Source organism: Perognathus longimembris, chromosome 9 (assembly GCF_023159225.1).
Source record: "Perognathus longimembris pacificus isolate PPM17 chromosome 9, ASM2315922v1, whole genome shotgun sequence".
Taxonomy (NCBI): domain Eukaryota; kingdom Metazoa; phylum Chordata; class Mammalia; order Rodentia; family Heteromyidae; genus Perognathus; species Perognathus longimembris.
The window spans coordinates 12,036,043-12,056,612 of NC_063169.1; the positions used below are offsets into that span (position 1 = coordinate 12,036,043).

The 20,570-nt window shown below is 41.5% G+C and overlaps 1 protein-coding gene across 1 annotated transcript; it reads left to right on the top strand.

The window, feature by feature from the left end:
- The first annotated feature begins 233 nt into the window (after positions 1-233).
- On the top strand, positions 234-16,400 carry Ostm1 (osteoclastogenesis associated transmembrane protein 1). The gene is made up of 6 exons (XM_048353734.1): positions 234-708; positions 4,640-4,754; positions 11,353-11,450; positions 12,245-12,412; positions 14,467-14,632; positions 16,288-16,400. Exons 1-6 carry the CDS (start codon positions 301-303, stop codon positions 16,341-16,343), a joined length of 1,011 nt encoding a protein of 336 aa, XP_048209691.1. The 5' UTR covers positions 234-300; the 3' UTR covers positions 16,344-16,400.
- Positions 16,401-20,570: the final 4,170 nt, after the last annotated feature.

The following is a 20,570-nucleotide window of genomic DNA, read 5'->3' on the forward strand; positions in this document are numbered from 1 at the left end:
AAGGCGTAACTGTTCCAGGTGCCGGGCTGCTGCTTTAATGCCGGCAGCGACCTCCGTCCCCGCCGCAGGGCCGAACCCGTAGCCTCGCTAAGGCCAGCACGCCGTGGGGGCGGGGAGGGGCAATCGCGCGCTCCGGCGCTGTAGGCGGCCAGCGGGCGTGGCTACGCACGCGATGGGCGTGTCGTGGGCGTGGCCCGCGGCGCGCGCATGCGCCCGCGGAAGCAGGAAGCGGCGGCTGTCTGTCACCGGCTGGGGGGCGGGGAAGCGGTGGTGTGCGACCTGCGTCTCGAGAACCGGGTGATGGGTCCCAGCCCGACCGCGGCGCGGCGAAGGCCGTCGCTGCCGTGGTGGCTGCCGCTGGTGCCGCTGCTGTGGTCCAGCGTGGCCCGGGGCGCGCTCCCTTTCGGCAGCAGTCCGCGCAGGGTGGGTGCCGAGCTCCTGTCGGAGCAGCAGTTGCTGGAGGCGGAGGACTTGAGCCTGTCCCTGCTGCAGGACCGGGGGCTGGGGCCGCTGTCCTGGTCGCTGCCGCCCGACCTGCCGGACCTGGGGCCCGAGTGCCAGGAGCTGCTGCTCGACTTCGCCCGCAGCAGCGCGGAGCTGACCCGGTGCATGGTGCGCAGCGCCCGGCCCGTGCGCCTCTGCCAGACCTGCTACCCGCTCTTCCAACAGGTCGCCAGCAAGATGGACAACATCAGCCGAGCCGTGGGGGTGGGTACGGGGCACGCCCTCCCTCCTCCCCCCTCCTTACCCCCCTCCTCCCCGGGATCGAGGGCGCGGGGAGGCTGGGCACAGAGACGGGGTGAGGGTGGAACTCGGGCCTTGGGAAGCGCAGGTGACGCCAGGGGCCTGGTGCTAAGACTTGCCCTCCGTGGATGCCCTGCGGGGCACCCTGTGGGTACACGCTTGCAGATAGGGAGACTGGTTTCCTTCGCGGTCCTCCTAGCCCTAACCGTGGCTCCCTCTTACAACCCCCCTCCCTAAACTCTGCCTCATCTTCTTCCCATCTTCACCTGTACTTTCCAGAAAGGACCCTTGGAGACTTTGTGATTAGGAGCTGGACCTCTGCAGCCAGAAATGCTTACTTAGATCAGCCAATTTGGAGTGGTGTGACCCTGAATTAATGATTTTTTAAGGCCTTAGTTTTCTACTCTATAAATTGTGTGTGTGTCAATAAAAAGATTAAAAACGAGGTATGTAGAGTGCCTCTTAGTGCTTAGTGATCATGACATCGAGCTAGTGTATGCTGGGCCAAGTTATATTCTCTATGCCTTTTACTCTCACTTGTAAAGTTGAGGATAAAAGGTCATAGAAAACGAGCAGTCAATAGCTAAAATTTTAGGAAACAATAAGATTGGTTCATTGTTGGTCCCCTGGGAGCCTTTGTGCACATCATATGATCAGTACTATGAGGGATTTAACTAAAAAAAAAAAAAGGAAGACACAGTCCCAGCCCCTAAGTACTGTAGAGGGCTGAGACCAGGAAAGGATTACAGTATCAGGGCTGGTGAGAGTCACAGGACTTGTGGTCAAGGAAAAACTAGAATGGCATTGGAAACTTGGCCCTGGTCTGTACTCCTAGTTTCTCAAGAGGCTGAGAGCTGATGATCATGGTTCAAAGCCGGACCAGGCAGCAAAGTCTGTGAGGCTCTTATCTCCAATTAACCACCAGAAACCCAGAAGTGGAGCTGTGGCTCAAAGTGGTAGAGTGCTAGCCTTGAGCAAAAATGAGCTCAGGACAGCACTCAGGCCCTGAGTTCAAGCCTCATGTCAGGGAAAAAAAAAAAAGAATAACATTGGAATTGGAAAAAAGTTCCTTTTGTATTGAGAACACAGCAGATAGTCCCATGAAAATGTGGTTGAAGTTATTTCTTGTTGTTTTTCCAGTCCTGGGGCTTGAACTCAGGGCCTGAGCACTGTCCCTGGCTTCTTTTGCTCAAAGCTAGCACTCTACCACTTGAGCCACAGCACCACTTCTGACTTTTTCTATATATGTGGTGCTGGGGAATGGAACCCAGGGCTTCATGCATGCTAGGCAAGCACTCTACCACTAGGCCATATTCCCAGCCCTTGAAGTTATTTCTTAAAACATAATTGATTTGGCCAAATACAAACTTGTATATAGTTGTATCTTGTCTTAAATTAGCCTGAAATTAGATTTCTTTGCACTAAATAAATTCTGTGGCCAATCACTCTGTAAGGAGCTAGTTTTCAAGGTAGCTTAAATAAGTTTAAGTTGTATGCAGTGTAAAATGTCTACTTCGTCAAGATGTGATAGGGCATCATATTTATCATTTTTATCATTTATCATCATTTTTAGTTTTGAATAGTCAGATAAGTTGTTTTTAGGGTGGTTTGTATTCTAAATAACAAGTTCTATTGTTAGGAATGGATGCAAAGCTTGAGTCTTTATTTTTTCAATATAGGGCTTATTTCAGTTTCTACTTTCTCCATGAATTGTTCCAAGTTTCTTCCAATGGCACTGATGTTTTCCTCACCTGAACTGTTCCACACATTGAGCACTCTTTGGACTCTATTCTATTAATTTTTAAAATAGCCAGTCATCTACTTATCAAAATGCAACTTAATTAACAGACCACACTTAGCCAGTTACATCACCAGTAGCACTTCATGTTGGCAGCAGGGTAGCTAGGTGAAATTGCATTTATCAGTTGCTGTGTGTCAGGCATTGTGCTAAGTATTCAATATGTTCTTTCATTTATCATGTTCTTTCATTTTGTTATAGTAACAACCCCAGAGAGGCTAGGTCATCAGCTAGTGACTCAAGCTTGTCTGATTGCTTAACTCAGCGCTATTTAAAGATTAATAAAAGGCTAGGGATGAGCTCAGTGGCAGAGCACTGTTTAGTGAAGCTCTAGCTTTGATCCTTAGCAACACACACATCCCCCTAATAAAGAATTTTTTTCTTTTACTACTGATATTGCTCTAAAACTTATTCCAAAAAAGGGACTTTAAAAATGTTTTGCTTCCTGGCTGCAGTGGTTCATGCCTGTGACCCTAACTACTTAGGAGGCCGAGATCAGGAAGATTTGTGACTCAAAGCTGAGGAAGGGGGGTGGTGGTGTCCAAAAAGTTCACTATGCTTGAAAGCAAGAAAGTTCTTTTTTTGAATTCTATTTGTTTTTTATTTTGTAGTTCCAGGGATTTAACTCATGGCCTTGTACTTGCTCTGCAAGTATTCTACTCTTTGAGCTATGCACCCATCCTTTTGCTATTCACTTCTTTTTCAGATATAGGGTCTTGCCCTGTTTTCTAGATTGTCCTTCACCACAATCCTCCTATTTCTACTTCCCAAATAGCTGGAATTAGTCATGAATCATCATACCTGGCTGGATCTGTCTTTTATTGAGCCACAAAAAGGATTAGCTTACCAAAATGAATGTCAGTGATTTTTTTTTTTTTTTTTTTTTTTGTCAGTCCTCGGGCTTGAATTCGGGGCCTGGGCACTGTCCTTGATCTTCTTTTACTCAAGGCTAGAACTCTACCACTTGAGCCACAGCACCATTTCCAGCTTTTTCTGTGTATGTGGTACTGAGGAATCGAACCCAGGGCCTGCTAGGCAAGCACTCTACCACTAAGCCACATTCCTGGCCCCCTGTCAGTAAAGTAAGCATTCTTCCTGTAAGCCTACCTTCTGGTTCTTATCCTACATGGCTGATTGGTTCTTTCCCTGCAGTTAGTAGTCTGTCTTTTTTTAGTCTCCATGCCGTATAATCCCCCATCTCATGTGTACAGAGGACCTTGCTCCAGCACTAGTGGCGTTCTCCTGTACTTTTCTTTTCTTTTTTGCCAGTCCTGGGCCTTGGACTCAGGGCCTGAGCACTGTCCCTGGCTTCTTTTTGCTCAAGGCTAGCACTCTGCCACTTGAGCCACAGTGCCAATTCTGGCTGTTTTCTATATATGTGGTGCTGGGGAATCGAACTCAGGGCTTCATGTATATAAGGCAAGCACTCTTGCCACTATGCCATATTCCCAGCCCCATCTCCTGCACTTTTCTTATCCTCAAAACTCCAGAATTCGCTTAATGCCTAACAAGTAGTAGGGTTAAATAATTAACTGTGGGAGAATGCTCAGCAGGACTTAGTTCTTTGCTTGGGGCATAAGAAAAAGGAAATAGATAAGGATCAAGTAATTTAGAGTCTTGAGTTTATTACTTGGATAGCCTGAGTTTCTTTTATAATTAAAATGATATGTGGAAAGCATTTTTTTGAGTACTATTTAGGAACTAAATGGATATGTTATTGGGTTTTCTTGCTGATTATAAAACTTTGAACTAGAAATTGCCCAAAATATGAAACCAAATGATTTGGCTCTCCTCCTATGTAAAAAAGATAAAAGATAACTTGAACTTAAATAGCTGATATCCTACTATAGAAACAAAAGGTCAAGAAGCATAAGATTTTCTTCTCTTGCCACTGAATTCCATGTCCATAAATGTTACCTACTAATTGTTTTATCATTATTGTTATTGTTAATACCACCATTGGCCATATTTAAAAGATTAAATGTTTAATATTTAAAAGATTTCTAACAGATATTTGACTTATCTTTATAAGGTTTTTATTTCAAGCTGTTGGGAAAGTCTAGGAATATTCAGATTTTACTTTTCTTTTTGTTGCAGAATACCTCAGAGAGTCAGAGTTGTGCCAAAAGCCTCTTAATGGCTGATAGAATGCAAATAGTTGTGATTCTTTCTGAGTTTTTTAATACCACATGGCAGGATGCAAATTGTGCAAGTAAGTAATTCTTTCATTTCTATTTTATAGTTGTGTCTCAGTAGTATATATGTTAAGATTTTATTTTAGATTCTCTGAAGCTAGACAATACTTGCTGCTAAGTTCGAATGGATGCTCTTCAGCATCATGGTGTATTAGTGGTAGCTAGTTCAATAAATACTCCAAGTCCAAAATGTGCAGCAGTTCATATGAGCTTTAGTCAGCCATGGGTTTCATTCTGACTCTGTTGCTTAGTAGTTCTCTGCTTTGGGACAATAAACTTTACCTTTTGGAACTTTTATTTTCCTAGTAAACTGGTGCTAATATCAGAACCTCTGTTGCCAGTTGTTTTAAAAATTAAGTTTCAAAAATTATACAAATAGGGGCTGGGAATGTGGCTTAGCGGTAGAGTGCTTGCCTAGCACGCGTGAAGCCCTTGGTTCGATTCCTTAGTACCACATACACAGAAAAGGCTGGAAGTGGCTCTGTGGCTCAAGTGGTAGAGTGCTAGCCTTGAGCAAAAAGAAGCCAGGGACAGTGCTCAGGCCCTGAGTCCAAGGCCCAGGACTGGCAAAATCAGTCAGTCAATCAATCAATAAAAACTGTACAAATAACGAAAGTATTCCTGCCTAAGCAACATAGCTGCTGGTAACATAGTGAGGGGTGGGAGCGTGAGAAAAGGAACTTGAAGGAAAGGAAAAAATGAGGAGCTAAGCAAAATAATGAATCATTGAATTAAATAAAATTTCCCAAGTTGTTTCTCATAATTTTTATCTCATTTGAGCTTCACAAAAATTCTGTGAGATGAGAAAGGAAGGAATGGGAGGGTTCCTTGGCACAGGTCGAAACTTAAAGATCCAGAAGCCCAACAAATCAAAGAAAGGTAGGATAAATGGGATTGCATTAAACTGCAGAGCTGTGCATGGCCAAGGACATAGCTAGCAAGAAAAATAGAAAGCCCACAGACTGGGAGAAGATCTTCACTAGCCGTACAACCTCATGTCTAAAATATATGTAGGATTCAAAAAATTAACCCCCCCCCCGAAACAAATCCTCAAAGAAGCAACCACCTCATTAAAAGTGGGCTAAGGACTTAAAGAGGGCTGGGGATATGGCCTAGTGGCAAGAGTGCTTGCCTTGAATACATGAAGCCCTGGGTTCAATTCCCCAGCACCGCATATACAGAAAACGGCCAGAAATAGTGCTGTGGCTCAAGTGACAGAGTGCTAGCCTTGAGCAAAAAGAAGCCAGGGACAGTGCTCAGGCCCTGAGTCCAAGCCCCAGGACTGGCAAAAAACAAACAAACAAACAAACAAATAAAGACTTAAAGAGAACTAGGTGAATTTCCTTTGGTGTACCCCCTGTGGTCACTGTATATGATTTCGGTACACTGGATATTGTATATATGCTTATCTGAACTAGGGAAGGGAAAGAAAAATGAGGGAAGGTGTAACAAATAAGACAAGAAATGTACTCATTACCTTATTATGTAACTGTACCCCCTCTGTACATCATTTTGTCAATAAAATTTAATTTACAAAAAGACTTAAAGAGATAATTCTCTGAAGAGGAAATAAGAATGGCCAATAGACACATGAAGAAATGCTCAACATTTCTGTCCATAAAAGAAGTGCAAATCAAAACAGCATTGAGCCATGTATCTGTGGCTTATGCCTATAATCCTAGCTACTCAGGAAGCTGAAATCTGCAGATTGTGGTTCAAAGCCAGCCTGGGCAGGAAAGTCTGTGAGACTCTTGTCTTCAGTTAACCACCAGAAAACTGGAAGTGGTGCTCTGGCTCAAGTGGTAGAGCACTAGCCTTGAGATGAAGAACTGAGGGACAGCACCCAGTACCAGAGTTCAAACCCCACGAACAACAACAACAAAAAGAGACATTGAGATTCCACCTTACCCCAGTTAGTTAGAATGGACATTATCAAGAAATCTAGTAACAACAGATGCTGGAGGGGATGTGAACAAAAGGGAACACTACTACATTGTTTGTGAGAATGTAAACCTGTTTAGCCACACTGGAAAGCAGTATGAAAGTTCCTCAAAAGACTAAACATAGAGCTCTCTTATGAGTCAGCAATTTCACTCCTGGGCATTTACCCAAATGATCACAAATAAGGCCATACTAAAGCTACCAGAACTATGTTCCAATTATGTACCAACTATGTTCATTGCAGCATTATTTACATGGCTAAAATATGGAACCAACCCAGATGCCCCTCAGTAGATGAATGGGTCAAGAAAATGTAGTATATATACACAGTGGAAATCTATGCTTCCAGCAGAAAGAATAATATTGCCACATGTGTAAAGAAATGGAAAGACTTGGGAAAAAAATGCCAGACCCAAAGAAACATAGACTACATGGTTTCCCTCATTTGTAATAATTAGTAAATGTCTAGGATAGTCCTAGCAGAGGATCACAGTAGCTTAATTCTATGTAGCTATGACCATAGAAAATGATGCTAATTGAAAAGAACTCCAAGATATGGAAACAAGAAGGTTTTGTTTTTGTTTTTAATGTCTCGTGTGAAGTTATTTCTTTTTTCACTTGTTTCCTCCCCCTCCCCCCTTTATATCTCCTGTTGTCACTGTTTTTGATTTTGGTACTATTTGTCTTGTATATATGTTTATCTGATTTGGGGAAGGAAAGGGAAATCACAAAATGGTGAGACTGAGGCCACAAAAGTTATTTATAATGTGATGGAGTAAATAGCATATACTTGCAATGGAAATAATGTTTAAATATTGTTAGAAATACATGAAATTAGAAATGGAGCTGTGGCTCAAGTGGTAGAGCACTAGCCTTGAACTAAAGAAGCTAAGGCCCTGAGTTTAGGACTGCACATGCGCGCACACACACACACACACACACACAAATTCAAGACAAATATTATTAAAAAAAAATAAAACAACCAAGAAATACATGGAATTGTATTGGAGCAGTGAAGTACATAGATTTTCACTGGCTAGCCTAGGAAGAGCACCACCACAGATGAAGGTATGTAAGCAGTATTTATTTATATTGTGTCAACAGTCAAAATCTATTGTCCTCTGTTCTTCTCGTGCCCCAGTCTCCTGTTTGGAAACTGGATAAATTTAGATCCCAATACAAATAAACATGTGAGACTAGCTGGGGGCAGGTGGCTCGCCCTATAATCCTAGCTCCTGAGGAGGCTGAGATCTGAGGATTGAGGTTCAAAGCCAGCCTGAACAGACAAAAGAGACTCTCACTTCTAACTAACCAGCAAAAAGCTGAAAGTAGAGGCATGGCTCAAGTGGTAGAGCACCAACAGTAAGTGAAAAAGCTAAGTGAGAGGGAGGCCCTGAGTTTAAGTCCTAGTACTGCACATGCAAGAGTGTATGTGTACACACAGAGTATGTGAAAATAGGCTTTTCTTTCCACCCTGAGTTCAAGCCCTAGTACTGCACACACACACACCACACACACAATGTAAAAATAGGCTTTTCCTTTTAAATTGATGACAAAGTCACCTACACATACTCTTCCCTTTCTCCTATTTTCTGTTATTCAAATTTCAAGTTTATTATTTTAATTTTTTGAATTAGCATACATTAATACTATGAGGGGATTTCATTATGAGAACTACATAGTTGCATACATTGTACTTTGAACCTCGTTGGGGTTTTGTTGGTGGGGGGGTCGCACTGGAGTTTGAATTCAGTGCCTCCCACTTACTAGACAGGTGCTCTACCACTTGAGCAATGCCCCCAGCCCCTTAATTTTCTTACTTATTAAACTTAATTATGAAGTTTCCATAGTTTATTCTTTACTGGGTTTGAAAACAGCAGAGATCTTTACACAAACTCCCAAAAGGTGCAAAACACTATTTAAAGATGCGTAATTCCCATGGGGGTGATTTAGTAGGTTTCTGGTAAGGTGTTCACTTGAATTTTTTTAACCTTTAAGAAGGCCTCTTGAGCGGCGTGCGGGCTCTAGCCTTCCCTCCCCGTGACAGCCGCGGGGCTAATCTCTCCTTGATGAGGTCCCATTGATTATCTGAGATGAGGAAAATGTATAATGACCACTTCACTTGGTGCTTATAGGAAGCTTTATTATTGCTAATATTCTTTAACTTACCGCTTTCTAAAATGCATAGCTTCTTACTATTTATAACTCTATGTTCTCAATTCCCACAAAAGGCTAAAAGAAGGGTTCACTAGCTTTCCTTTGTTTTGAATCACAAAGTCAGGGTTCTTTTGATAATGAAGACAGTTTCAACTTCATTATATAAATGAACTCCTTTGTGTCTTCTAATCCCACTGCCTAACAATTGTTAGAAAAAAAATTGGTGGCGCTGCATTAATGTGGTGCTTAACCACATGCCAGGCTACGTTAGCTTTTAGTTTCATTTCCAAATTACTTTATGTGAAAAGCAACTGACTGCGAGTAAAGTGGAAGAGATTAAGATCTTTGTTCCTTGAGAGAATTTCTTAAATTACCTTTAGAAGAAAAGTATATTTGGGCTGGGAATGTGGCTTAGTGGTAGAGTGCTTGCCCTGAGTTCGATTCCTCAATACCACATACACAGAAAAAGCCAAAACTGGTGCTGTGGCTCGAGTGATAGAGTGCTAGCCTTGAGCAATAGAAGTTCAGTGACAGTGCCCAGGCCCTGAGTTCAAGCCCCAGGACCGGCAAAAAAAAAGAAAGAAAAAAGTGTATTTGCCAGTATCAGAGTAAACTTACTCAAGACCTTGAATCTGTAAGCTTGCTTGCTCAGCTGGTGCTCTATCACTTGAACCAGGCCATCAGCCTCACCTGTTGATGATGATTTCTGCCCAGGCTTGCTTCAAAACACTGTCTTCTAGATCTTAGCCTCCTAAGTCACTAGGATTACAAGGCATGAGCCATAGGCATCAAGCTTAAATTAATATTTTTGTTTGTTATGCCAGTCCTAGAGTTTGAACTCAGGGCATAGATGTTGTGCGTGAAAGTCTTTTGCTTAAGACTGATGCTTTACCTCTTGAGCCAGAGATCCACTTCTGGCCTTTTAGGGGTAGTTTATTAGAGATAAGAGTCTTATGGCTAGGCATCAGTGGCTCACGCCTGTAATCCTAACTGCTCAGTAGGCTGAGATCAGAGGCTCATGATTCAGAGCAAGCCTGGGCAAGAAAGTCTATGAGATTCTTATGTCTAATTAACCACCAGAAAATTGGAAGTGTCACTGTGGCTCAAAGTGATAGAGCACTAGCCTTGAGCAAAAGAGCTCAGGGACAGCACCCGAGCCCCAAGTTCAAGCCCCATGACTAACCAAAATACACACACACACACACACACACACACACACACACACACTTCTGTGTAATTCCAAACTTGAAGCCTCTTTGTCAGTATTTTAGGCAAAATTCACACCAGTTTCTCTGGGCCCTTAACTCATGATAGAATAGAAAGATGAAATGAATCCAGTAGCTTAGCAGTACAATGTTTGCCTAGCACGCACAAAGCTGTGGGTTCAATGCCCAGTATTTCTCTCCCCCCCCAAGACACAAAATGGTGAAAGGGACTTATGGGACCATGGCTTCAATGGTAGAGTACTTGCTGAGCAAGTACAACACCCCGAGTTTAGTCACCAAAACTCCCCCCAAACTTTTTAAGACAGAGGAGGGGGATGGGTGAGAAAAGGTATTATACGGGGTGAATTTGATCAAAGTACCTGATATCCATGTTGTAAATGTTACCATGAAGCCCCTTTGTACAGTTAATTTATGCTCATAATATTTTTTAAAGAAAGAGCACATTGGTACTCACTAGACATTGTGTTGAAAATAAATTATACAACGTGTGTGAGGATAAGAGGGAAAAACTAGGAGAGGGTGAGAAAAGGGCTGACGTTGCTCAATAAAAGAAATGAACTCATTATCTGACTTATGAAGTGGTAACCCCTCTGTAAATCACCTTTATAAAAACGATTTTTAAAAAAAGAGCAAATGAAAACAGCTGCCAGTTGATATAATAAGTGAACCTCTTAGTGAAGTTGGAAGAGAGAAAGAACTACTAAATTTGGGACAGAAACTAAAAGGCATAAGAATTTAGCAAAACCAGAGTAAAAAGTTTTAGGCCTAAATAGCACTTTTAAGACTGCATTTGAAGTTAGCCACTGGTGGCTCACACCTGTAGTCCCTGCTATCAAAGAGGCTGAGATCTAGAGGAGCTCCATTTGAAGGCCAACCTTAGAGGAAAAGTCCACAAGACTCCATCTCCAACATAACTGGAAAAAAGCTAGGCTGGAAGCATGACTCCAATGTTAGAGTGCCAACTAAGGAAGCAAGCTGAGAGAGAGGAAGAGAGCATTTGATAGCTAAATTTCGTGATTATGCCATTTTGCACTTAAAGGTCAATGCAAATTTTATTTGGTGCCGTATATTATTTATACGATTTTCATGGGAATGGTTATGATTTAAAAGAAAACTTTTGGAAGCTAAAAGAAGTAAACTTCCTGTATTTGGGAAATTCTATTGTGCAGCATACTATATGTTTATTGGAATAAAGAATTACCAGAGTGCAAAAACAGAAGGTAGCAGCTTGAGAGGTAAATGACAACATCTAATTACTGCTTGTGCTATATTAATTTACTTTTCTTGGCAGATTGTTTAACAAACAACAGTGAACATTTATCAAACAGCACAGAACATTTCCTCACTCTATTTAACCAGACCTTGACCTGCTTTGAACATAATCTTCAGGTATTTCAAATGCTGTCTTGTACAATGTATGTGCTCCAAGTTCTTACATGTTCTGATATTAATCCGCTATCAGAAGAATATTCCCTGTTGGAAGAATAGCCAGCAGAGATTTTCCCCCAGCTTTTTGGCTGTCTTTTCCTTCTGGTAATTGTTTCCTTTGCTGTGCAGAGCTTTTTATTTTTTGCCAGTCCTGGGGCTTGAACTCAGGGCCTGAGCACTGTCCCTGGCTTCTTCTTTTTTTTTTTTTTGCTCAAGGCTAGCACTCTTCCACTTGAGCCACAGCGCCTCTTCTGGCCTTTTTTATATATGTGGTGCTGAGGAATTGAACCCAGGGCTTCATGTATACGAGGCAAGTGCTCTTGCCACTAGGCCATATTCCCAGCCCTTTGAATTGGTTTTTGTACAAAGTACAGGATGGATCTAGTTTCAGTCTCTCATATATGGATTAACATATAGAGTGCCCAGTGTTCCCAGACCTGTTTGTTAAAGATACTTTGCTGTCCAATTTAATGTTGTTGGCGCGTTTGTCAAGAATAAGAGAGCTTAAGTGTGTGTGTGTGTGTGTGTGTGTGTGTGTGTGTGTGTCTGTGTCTGTGTCTGTGTGTGTGTGTGTGTCTGTGTCTGTGTCTGTGTGGCCATGTGGGCTTATTTCTGAGTACAACCAGCATTTTTAATACACCATGCACTACGTTGTCCCTGTCCTCTGGGCAGGAAGGACAGGGCAAATAATTAATATTTCAGAGATGTGTGTGTAATGTTTATAACGTGTATTATATCTACCTTTGTCATTATAGGGGGGCTCACACAATCTACTACCACCAAAAAATTACTCAGAAGTGTGCAAAAACTGTCACACAGCCTACAAAAGCCTCAGTAGTCTATATAATGAAATGCAAAAAATGAGTGATCTTGAGCAGAAGGCTGAAGCTGGAGCACATTTGTGCATCGATGTGGAAGATTCGGTAGGTGCTTTGCTGTGATAGGATGCGTCCTCTGCTGGGCAGCTCAAAGCGTCTTCACTGTACCATCTCCTGGGGGAAGCTTGGAGTATGCTTAGGCTCTTGTCAATGGAAATAACTAAGTAGTTGGGTTTTGGAATATCCTGGTCTGTCAAACTACAATGGAAATCAATGAGGGACGTTATAAGTGAGTTCACAACTTGGCATTACTGGGCTTGAAACTCAGAGCCTAGGCCCTGTCCTTTAGCTTGTTTTTGCTCAAAGCCACTCTTCTACCACTTGAGCCACATCTCCATGTCCAGCCTTTTGATGGTTACTTGGAGATAAAAGTTTCACAGACTCTCCTGCCTGGACTGGTTTTGAACCAGGATCCTCAGATCTTGTCCTTCTGAGTAGTTAGGAATACAGGCATGAGCCACCAGTATCCATCTTACATTGCAATTATTTATGAACTTGTTGCTAATTAAAGAAGTGTCTAGGCTGGGGATATGGCCTAGTGGCAAGAGTGCTTGCCTTGTATACATGAAGCCCTGGGTTCAGTTCTCCAGCACCACATATACAGAAAACAGCCAGAAGTAGCACTGTGGCTCAAGTGGTAGAGTGCTAGCCTTGAGCAAAAAGAAGCCAGAGACAGTGCTCAGGCCCTGAGTTCAAGCTCCAGGACTGGCAAAAAAAAAAGTTTCTATGTTTTACGAAAATGTTTTTCAGAAGCCATTCCTCAGTAACCTATTCTGTCCATCTATTATGACCCCTAAAACATTGGTCTTTAGTCTGTCTCATCTGACTAAAATGTAAGCCACATGAACACAAGGATGATATGATGATGATGATGATGATGTATTGTCACTCATGGGACTTGAATTCAGGGCCTGGGCATTGTCCCTAAGTTTTTCTGCTCAAGGCTAGTGATCTGTCACTTTGAGCCGTGGCTCCATTTCCAATTTTCTGGTGGTTAATTAGAGGTTAAGAGTCTCATGTACTTTCCTTCCTAGGCTGGCTTTGAACCATGATCTTCAGATCACAGCCTCCTGAGTAGCTAGGATTACAAACATGGGCCACCAGTACCTGGCCACAGGGTTGTTTTATTTGTTTACCATTCTATATGTCCACTGGTGCTGTACATGAATGGTCAAGGAAAAAACTTTTTCTTCCCCAGTGTATAGCTAGCCTGTACATGAGACACCACTAGATGGCGATAGCACCTTCTTAGGCAATGAGACACCGAGAAGTCATTAAAAGAGATAGAAAACTATACAATGTAGAGAACATGAGGTGGAAATTGATAAGCTTACTGGTTGAGAATAATGAATGTGAATTATCATAGCAGCTCAGAGGAAACTGCATTGGACAAATAATATTTAAGAAGGTAAAAAGTGCTTATAATGGCTACACCTGGGGACTTTTATTTGTACTTCTCTTCCCCTTTAATAGCACTTGGTTTGTAGCAGGCTCTCAATAATAAATCATTTTTTTAAAGTGAAGAAACAGTCCAACGGTGTTCCTGTTAGCATAAGTTCTCTGAAATATATTGGTCATTAACATTCTAACATACATTGGTCAGTATTGCGAGTTTAGAATATGACATTTCTGTGTAGATATAATGTCCAGAGCCAGTCTGTTTCCAAGCCAGAAGAAATTATTTTCACCATAAGTAGATTTATTTGGGGAGTGGGGGTCCTGGGGTTTGAACTCAGGGCCTGGGTGCTGTCCCTTAGCATCTCTGTTCAAGGTAATATTCTACCACTTAAAACACAGCTCCATTTCTGTTTTTTTTCTTTTCTTTTTTTCTGGTGGTTAGTTGGAGATAAGAATCTCACAGACCTTCCTGCAAGAATCTCACAGACCTTCCTGCCTGGGCCGGCTTCAAACCCCTATCCTCAGATCTCAGTCATCTCAGTACTAGGATTATAGGCATGAACCACTGGCTCAATAGGTTTTTAGGACAGTATATATGGTCTAAATTTGGAATGCCTATTTAGATAGTAATAAAATATTTTAAAAGGTGCAGACAAGTTCAATACAAAATAGAATAACATTGTTGTTGCTCATTGTTTCAGATGAACATTACTCGCAAACTCTGGAGCCGAACTTTCAACTGCTCCGTCCCTTGCAGCGACACTGTGCCCGTGATTGCTGTTTCTGTCTTCATCCTCTTTCTACCTGTTGTCTTCTACCTTAGCAGCTTTCTACACTCAGAGCAAAAGAAACGCAAACTCATTCTCCGTAAGTTTGTTTTTATAGCCATTTGTTTGCTTAGATAACAGCCTATATTTACAAGATTTAGGGGAGGGGGGCATAGCTCAGTGTAGAACTTTTGCTTAGCATGCATGAGGCTCTGTGTGCTCAGCACCAGAAACAAAGGCCTTAAGCATATTTTAGAAAAGGTAAGTATATTAGCTTGAAATGTCTGCATCTTAGTTAAGCTTACTAGTGGAAGAGAGATGGAAGAGTTTTCTAAGTGCAGATAACCAAAAATCGGAGAACTGCCTGTCAGATGATTAGTTGAGATAGCTAGATCGCCCCCAGAACGAGGTGGCAACAGTGGAGCCGAATCCTGGCAAGAGTGCAGTCCGCCACAAACCCCGGAGTGATGGTAGAACCTCGTGGGGGGAGGGAGGCAGGAGACACCATGGTGTGCCTTGAACAAGTTGGTATCGTAGCTCCAAGGATGCTACATGCATGCAGCACAAGCTCTGTGCAGATGCAGTCTTCTCCTCTCTCCCTCCAGAGGGAGCAGAGCATTGAGCTGGAGCGGAGACGAGCTCTTCATTTCCTCTCATCATACCTTAGGCTTTCCGTGTTTAAGAAGTAATGTTTTGAGGAAACAAAGTTAATCTTTTTTTTTTCCTCTCAAATATTATGCCTACTCAACCTTTCCCCCTTTGGCTTCTTCCTGATGCTGCTTCATTTACCTTTTCCTCTAATATCCCTATTTCAAAATTTTGGTTTTTGTCTACAGATCAGTTTGATCTGAACTTGTAGTATCTTGTCATCTTGAAATGTTGCGTAGGAGGCTGGAGCCACGCCTCACGTGATAGAGTACAAGCTGAGGGAGCAGAAGTCCCGGAGTTCAAACCCCAGGACTCCGGGAGGGAAAAAAGATAGCTAGTAAAGGGGAAAGTCTGTCATAGTTTATTTGTTCTTTTAAACTTTGCCAGCCTATCTATCTATCTATCTATCTATCCATCCACCCACCCATCCCTTATATTTTATAGCTCAGTCCTGAAAGCACTTATTTAGAATAACAGCAAAATGCTGTGTGAACCCCACTGTTGAGAGACTATTTTACCTTTAAGGCTTAGAATCTCATTTACCTTGCAAATCTAGTTAACTTTGTGTAAAACATTTATTTACAACATATGATGGGGGTTTTGCTTGTGTTTACAGTGAAAGTCACAATCATCCATCTTCTGTGAAAGCCACAAACCTTGCAGTTATTTCTCAAATATTCTCTTGTGTTTAATCTTTATTTCTTTCCTCATCGTCTTTCAGTTCCTCTGCAGACAGGTTGGCAGTTCTACTTTCAAACACTGGTCTTAAGTTGTCTAATCTCTTTTTTATTGTGATGTTTTACTGTCCTTTCCTTTTATAAGTAGTCTAGTTTTAGCAGCGTTTACATATGTAAGATTGTGATGTTCAAAAAGGTAGGAATAAGGCCTGTTATATTTGCTACTGCTCCTGACAAAGCCATATGTAGCTTCTAATTATGTTTTTTGAGGTTCATAAAAAATAGGCTTAAATTTTAAATCTTAAGAGATTAGATATATCCAGTTAATTCTCAATCTACTCAATACAAAAATTAGGTGGCTTACAAAAAAATAAAGAAAAATGTGAAGAAAAGTAAATCTAATTTAAAACAATATTTGTGTCTTATCTAGCCAAACGTCTCAAGTCCAGTACCAGTTTTGCAAGCATTCAAGAAAATTCAAACTGAAACTCACAGAATGGGGATTGACCTGGTATCACACAGATAAGTAGTAGAAGATTGAACTTGATCAGAAAGAAGATGTGCTTTGGAACATACCATGTGCTTTGGAAGTGCAAGGACTTCAGATTTATCTTTAAGGACAAATGTTTCTATTTTTCTTTTCTTCTCCACCACCCCCCCTTATAAGGAGTTAGGCATTAATTTCTAGGGGTAGCGATTTTATGTATTTTGAACTTCACTTGTTATAATGACAAAAGATTTAAGAAGAAAGAAGAACTTTGTTTTATTTTGTGGGTATAGTATCAACTACAACTTGAAGTTTTATTTTGTTGGTATAGTGTCAACCACAACTTGTAGTTGTTGAGGGCTAACACATACAAATCCAGTTACAGCAAAGACATTGTAAAAAGTATCCTTGCTATATGGTAGTAGATCCAAAGATTAAAATGACCTCCTATTGCAGTATTACTGTTACAGATATATTAAATATATCATGTATTACAATAATATGTAATGCACTCTCTAGTTTCCCTTTTGTTTTGTTTTTGTTGGTAGTGGGGCTTGAACTCTGGGCTTTGGCGCTGTCCCTGAGCTCTTCAGCTCAAGGCTAGCACTCTACCACTTGAGCCACAGCACCACTTCCTCTAGTTTCCCTTTTAAAGTCCGTGTGTGTGTGTGTGTGTGTGTGTGCCAGCCAGGGCTGGGGCTTGAACTCAGAGCCTCCTGCTCTTGGCTTTTCTGCTCAAGGCTAGAGCTCTACCACTTGAGCCACACCTCCACTTCCCTAAAGTAATTTTTTGAAACCATTTATTGTCAGCCTCCTTAGCAAGTTTTGAAAGTCATAAGCCACATTACATTTATCTTTGTAAAAAGATTCGTGGTAATTGGTTTTATACTTTTATAAATAGTGTCTTACATCTTATTTTTGCCTTTATTTCACCTTGTCATTTGAAGTCACTGAACTGGTTTATTATATTCAGGACAGAATGGATTCTTTTTATACTAAGGATTTGCATAGTTATTTACATTAAGTTATTTGGTGATTTATAATTTATGACTACTTTAAATCAAATGTAGCATCACACTGTATTTACATCGTGCCCTTTTTTTTTTTTAATGGAATTACTTTCTTGAGCCGTTTGAAAACTTGTGGAGCACAGAGAAAGGAGAAAAAGAGCTTAAGGTTCAGAGAGTAGACAGTGACTTGCCGGATGCTCACTGTAAGAGTGCTGGGTAGTTTATTTTAAAGAGAAATATTTTAAATATTTACATCAGCCTTTAAAACAATGCTTTGTGGGCTGGGAATGTGGCTTAGTGGTAGAGTGCTTGTCTAGCATTCACAAAACCCTAGGTTCGATTCCTCAGCACCACATACACAGAAAAAGCCAGAAGTGGTGCTGTGGCTCAAGAGGCAGAGTGCTAGCCTGTAACAAAAAGAAGCCAGGGACAGTGCTCAGGCCCTGAGTCTAAGCCCTGGGACTGGCAAAAAAAAAAAAAATCCCAATGCTTTGCTCAGAATTATTCCGAGTTTTATTTCTCAGGGCTTAAGAGCTTAAAGTTTCATTTATTCTTCCTTGCTTTAGATGGAAATAAAGGGTTTTTTTGTTTGTTTTTACCAGTACTAGAGTTTGGACTCAGGGCCTCCTGCTTGCTCAGCTGGCCCTCTACCACTTGAGCCAGGCTTCCAGTCCTGCTTTTTGCTGATTATTTTGGAGATGGAACCTTGAGGACGTTTCTGCTGAGGCTGGTTCCAGACCATGACTCTCCAGAACTCAACCTCTCGCGATGACAGGCATGAGCCGCTGGTGCCCACCACCACCATAAACTTTGTCTTAAACATTGAGAAGATGCCAACTCTTCTGTGTGGAAATGAGAGTTTGGGTAAATAGTTAGAGGCTCTAAGTCCTTTCATAGAGTGTGAAATGCTCTCTTTAGAGCCAAGAGAGTGTTTTGATCATTTTAAAAATGTTTACGATGTATGCAGCGTGAGGAGAAGGCTCATCCTTGGATATGTGACATATCCAAAGCTGTGAGATTTTTCCGGTCTTCTGTGACTCACTTAAATGTGCGGCAGTTTGTCTTTTCTCACTGGTGCCGTGGCTGATATTAATAGGCTATCTTGATTTGAAGCATGTAGTTGAGGGCCATTGAAGGCAATCTTCATTACTGAAGGAAAGTGCAGTTTACATGGGCCAAGCTAGAGAAACGATATATTTGAGTGTGTAAGTAGTGACTTGGAGCACCTTTCAATATTATTTGTGCATCAAAGCCATTGCTTTTCAATATAAAGCAATATTAAACAAGAAAAGACAGCTCTTTCTACTTCTCTGGTGGGGTCACTGCTCCTTAGAGGTTGCAACAGCAGATTTCAAAAGTAAGTGTGAAGTATTATACTAAGTGCATAAATATTTCATTTTGTAGTCATAGGGAAAAGTTCTTGGCTGAGCTCTGATTTCTGAGACACAGCATTGTGTTTATGTACAAGACCTTCTTTTCTTGACACTTGAACAATAAAGGAAGTAACTTAAGGAAATTGCAGTGCTATGATTGTATTTTTAAGCACAATTGGAAAATGTCAGATGTTACACACTTTCTATATGAATATATTTGTATATATGTGTGTATGTGTATATGTATGTGTGTATTTGTTTTTTCAGTGCTGGGAGTTGAGCCCAGGAACTGTGTATGTTAAGGGCATATGGTTCAGTGGTGGAGTTATAGCCCCAGCCCTAATATGTAATTTTAAATCAGTGATAAGCACCAAAGTTTAGGAGGTAAACATTTCTATTGGGACCAGTACTCTATAGTTTTGTGGACGGACTCAGCTTTTTACTGTAGTATACTCCTTATACTGCAGAAATGAAATGTTTTCCAAGAGCAGCATTATCATTAGGACTGCATTCCTGTCCAAAGGTTTGACCTCAGATAAAAAGAAAAACAGATATCACTAGCAATGGATTCTTTTTTTTTTTTTTTTTTTGCCAGTCCTGGGGCTTGACCTCAGGGCCTGAACACTGTCCCTGGCTTCTTTTTGCTCAAGGCTAGCACTCTACCACTTGAGCCCTGGTATCACTTCTGGCTTTTTCTATATATGTGGTGCTGAGGAATCAAGCGCAGGGCTTCATGTATAAGAGGCAAGCACTCTACCTCTAGGCCATATTACCAGCCCACTAGCAATGGGTTTTTAAAAACAAAAAATAGACTATTAACATGTAACTTTTTTTTTAATGGTCCTGGGATTTAAACTCAGGGCGTCATTAATTGTTTGCCCTCATTCAGGGTAGGGGCTCTTCTACTTGTACTATGCTCCCAACCCCTTCTTGCTTTTGTTCATTTGTAGGTAGGTCTCACTTTATGCCTGAGCTGTCCTGGGCTTTGATCCTCCTACTTGTGTGTTTCCATATCACTGGAGATGACAGGCGTGTGCCCCTACACCCCGCCATTGTGCTCCTCTCATAGCCAAGATCACAGGCCTGTGGCACTGCGTCCAATCATTGAATGAGATGGAGTCTCTCAACCTGGGCTAGCCTCAAACCATCATCCTCCGATTACCACCTCCCAAGTGACTAGGATTACAGGCTTGAGCCACTATGCTCATCAAGTACCTAGATGACCTTGGAGGTCATCTGGTCATAGAATCCCCCACCGGACAGATCCCTGGAAACTACATAATCTGATTTTCTATATATGGTGTGAATGTGATTAACAAGTATGTGATTTATGTCCCTGTCTTCTTATCTGTGGAAGCAGAACATCCTAGAACTCTTTGTTTATAATGGTTATTCTTTGAGAGTCAACTCTAAAATTGAGACCTGAGATGCTTAAGCATGTATCTTGTCACTGTACTACCCTGCTTCTCTTTTAGAATTCTCACAAAATAGACCAGGCACCATAGCTCCTGTTTGTAATCCCAGATACTCAGGGGGTGCAGGTCATTAACCTGGGCATGGTGGTGTGTACCTGTAATCCCAGCTACTTGGGAGGCTATAGGAAGGAAGATTCCTGTCCAGATTGACAGGGCAAAATCTCAAGACCCTACCTGAATTATATTGCAGCAGAAAAAGTACTGTGGGCAGGTCTCAAGTATTAGAGCAACCCAGAGGCCCTGAGGTCAGATCCAAGTGTTACCAAAAAGAATTCTACAAAATGACTTTATTAATTATAAGAGAGGCAGTGAGCCTTACTTCCAGTCCCCCTTCATATTTTTTTTTGTTTTTTGGTTTTTTTTTTATT

What these genes read in the sequence shown, in the direction of transcription:
- Ostm1 (XM_048353734.1), top strand. Translation starts at nt 301, where the DNA reads ATGGGTCCCAGCCCGACCGCGGCGCGGCGAAGGCCGTCGCTGCCGTGG. An exon ending in ACATCAGCCGAGCCGTGGGG is followed by an intron (nt 709 to 4,639) that starts GTGGGTACGGGG and finishes TTTTTGTTGCAG; the next exon opens with AATACCTCAGAGAGTCAGAG. An exon ending in GCATCGATGTGGAAGATTCG is followed by an intron (nt 12,413 to 14,466) that starts GTAGGTGCTTTG and finishes TCATTGTTTCAG; the next exon opens with ATGAACATTACTCGCAAACT.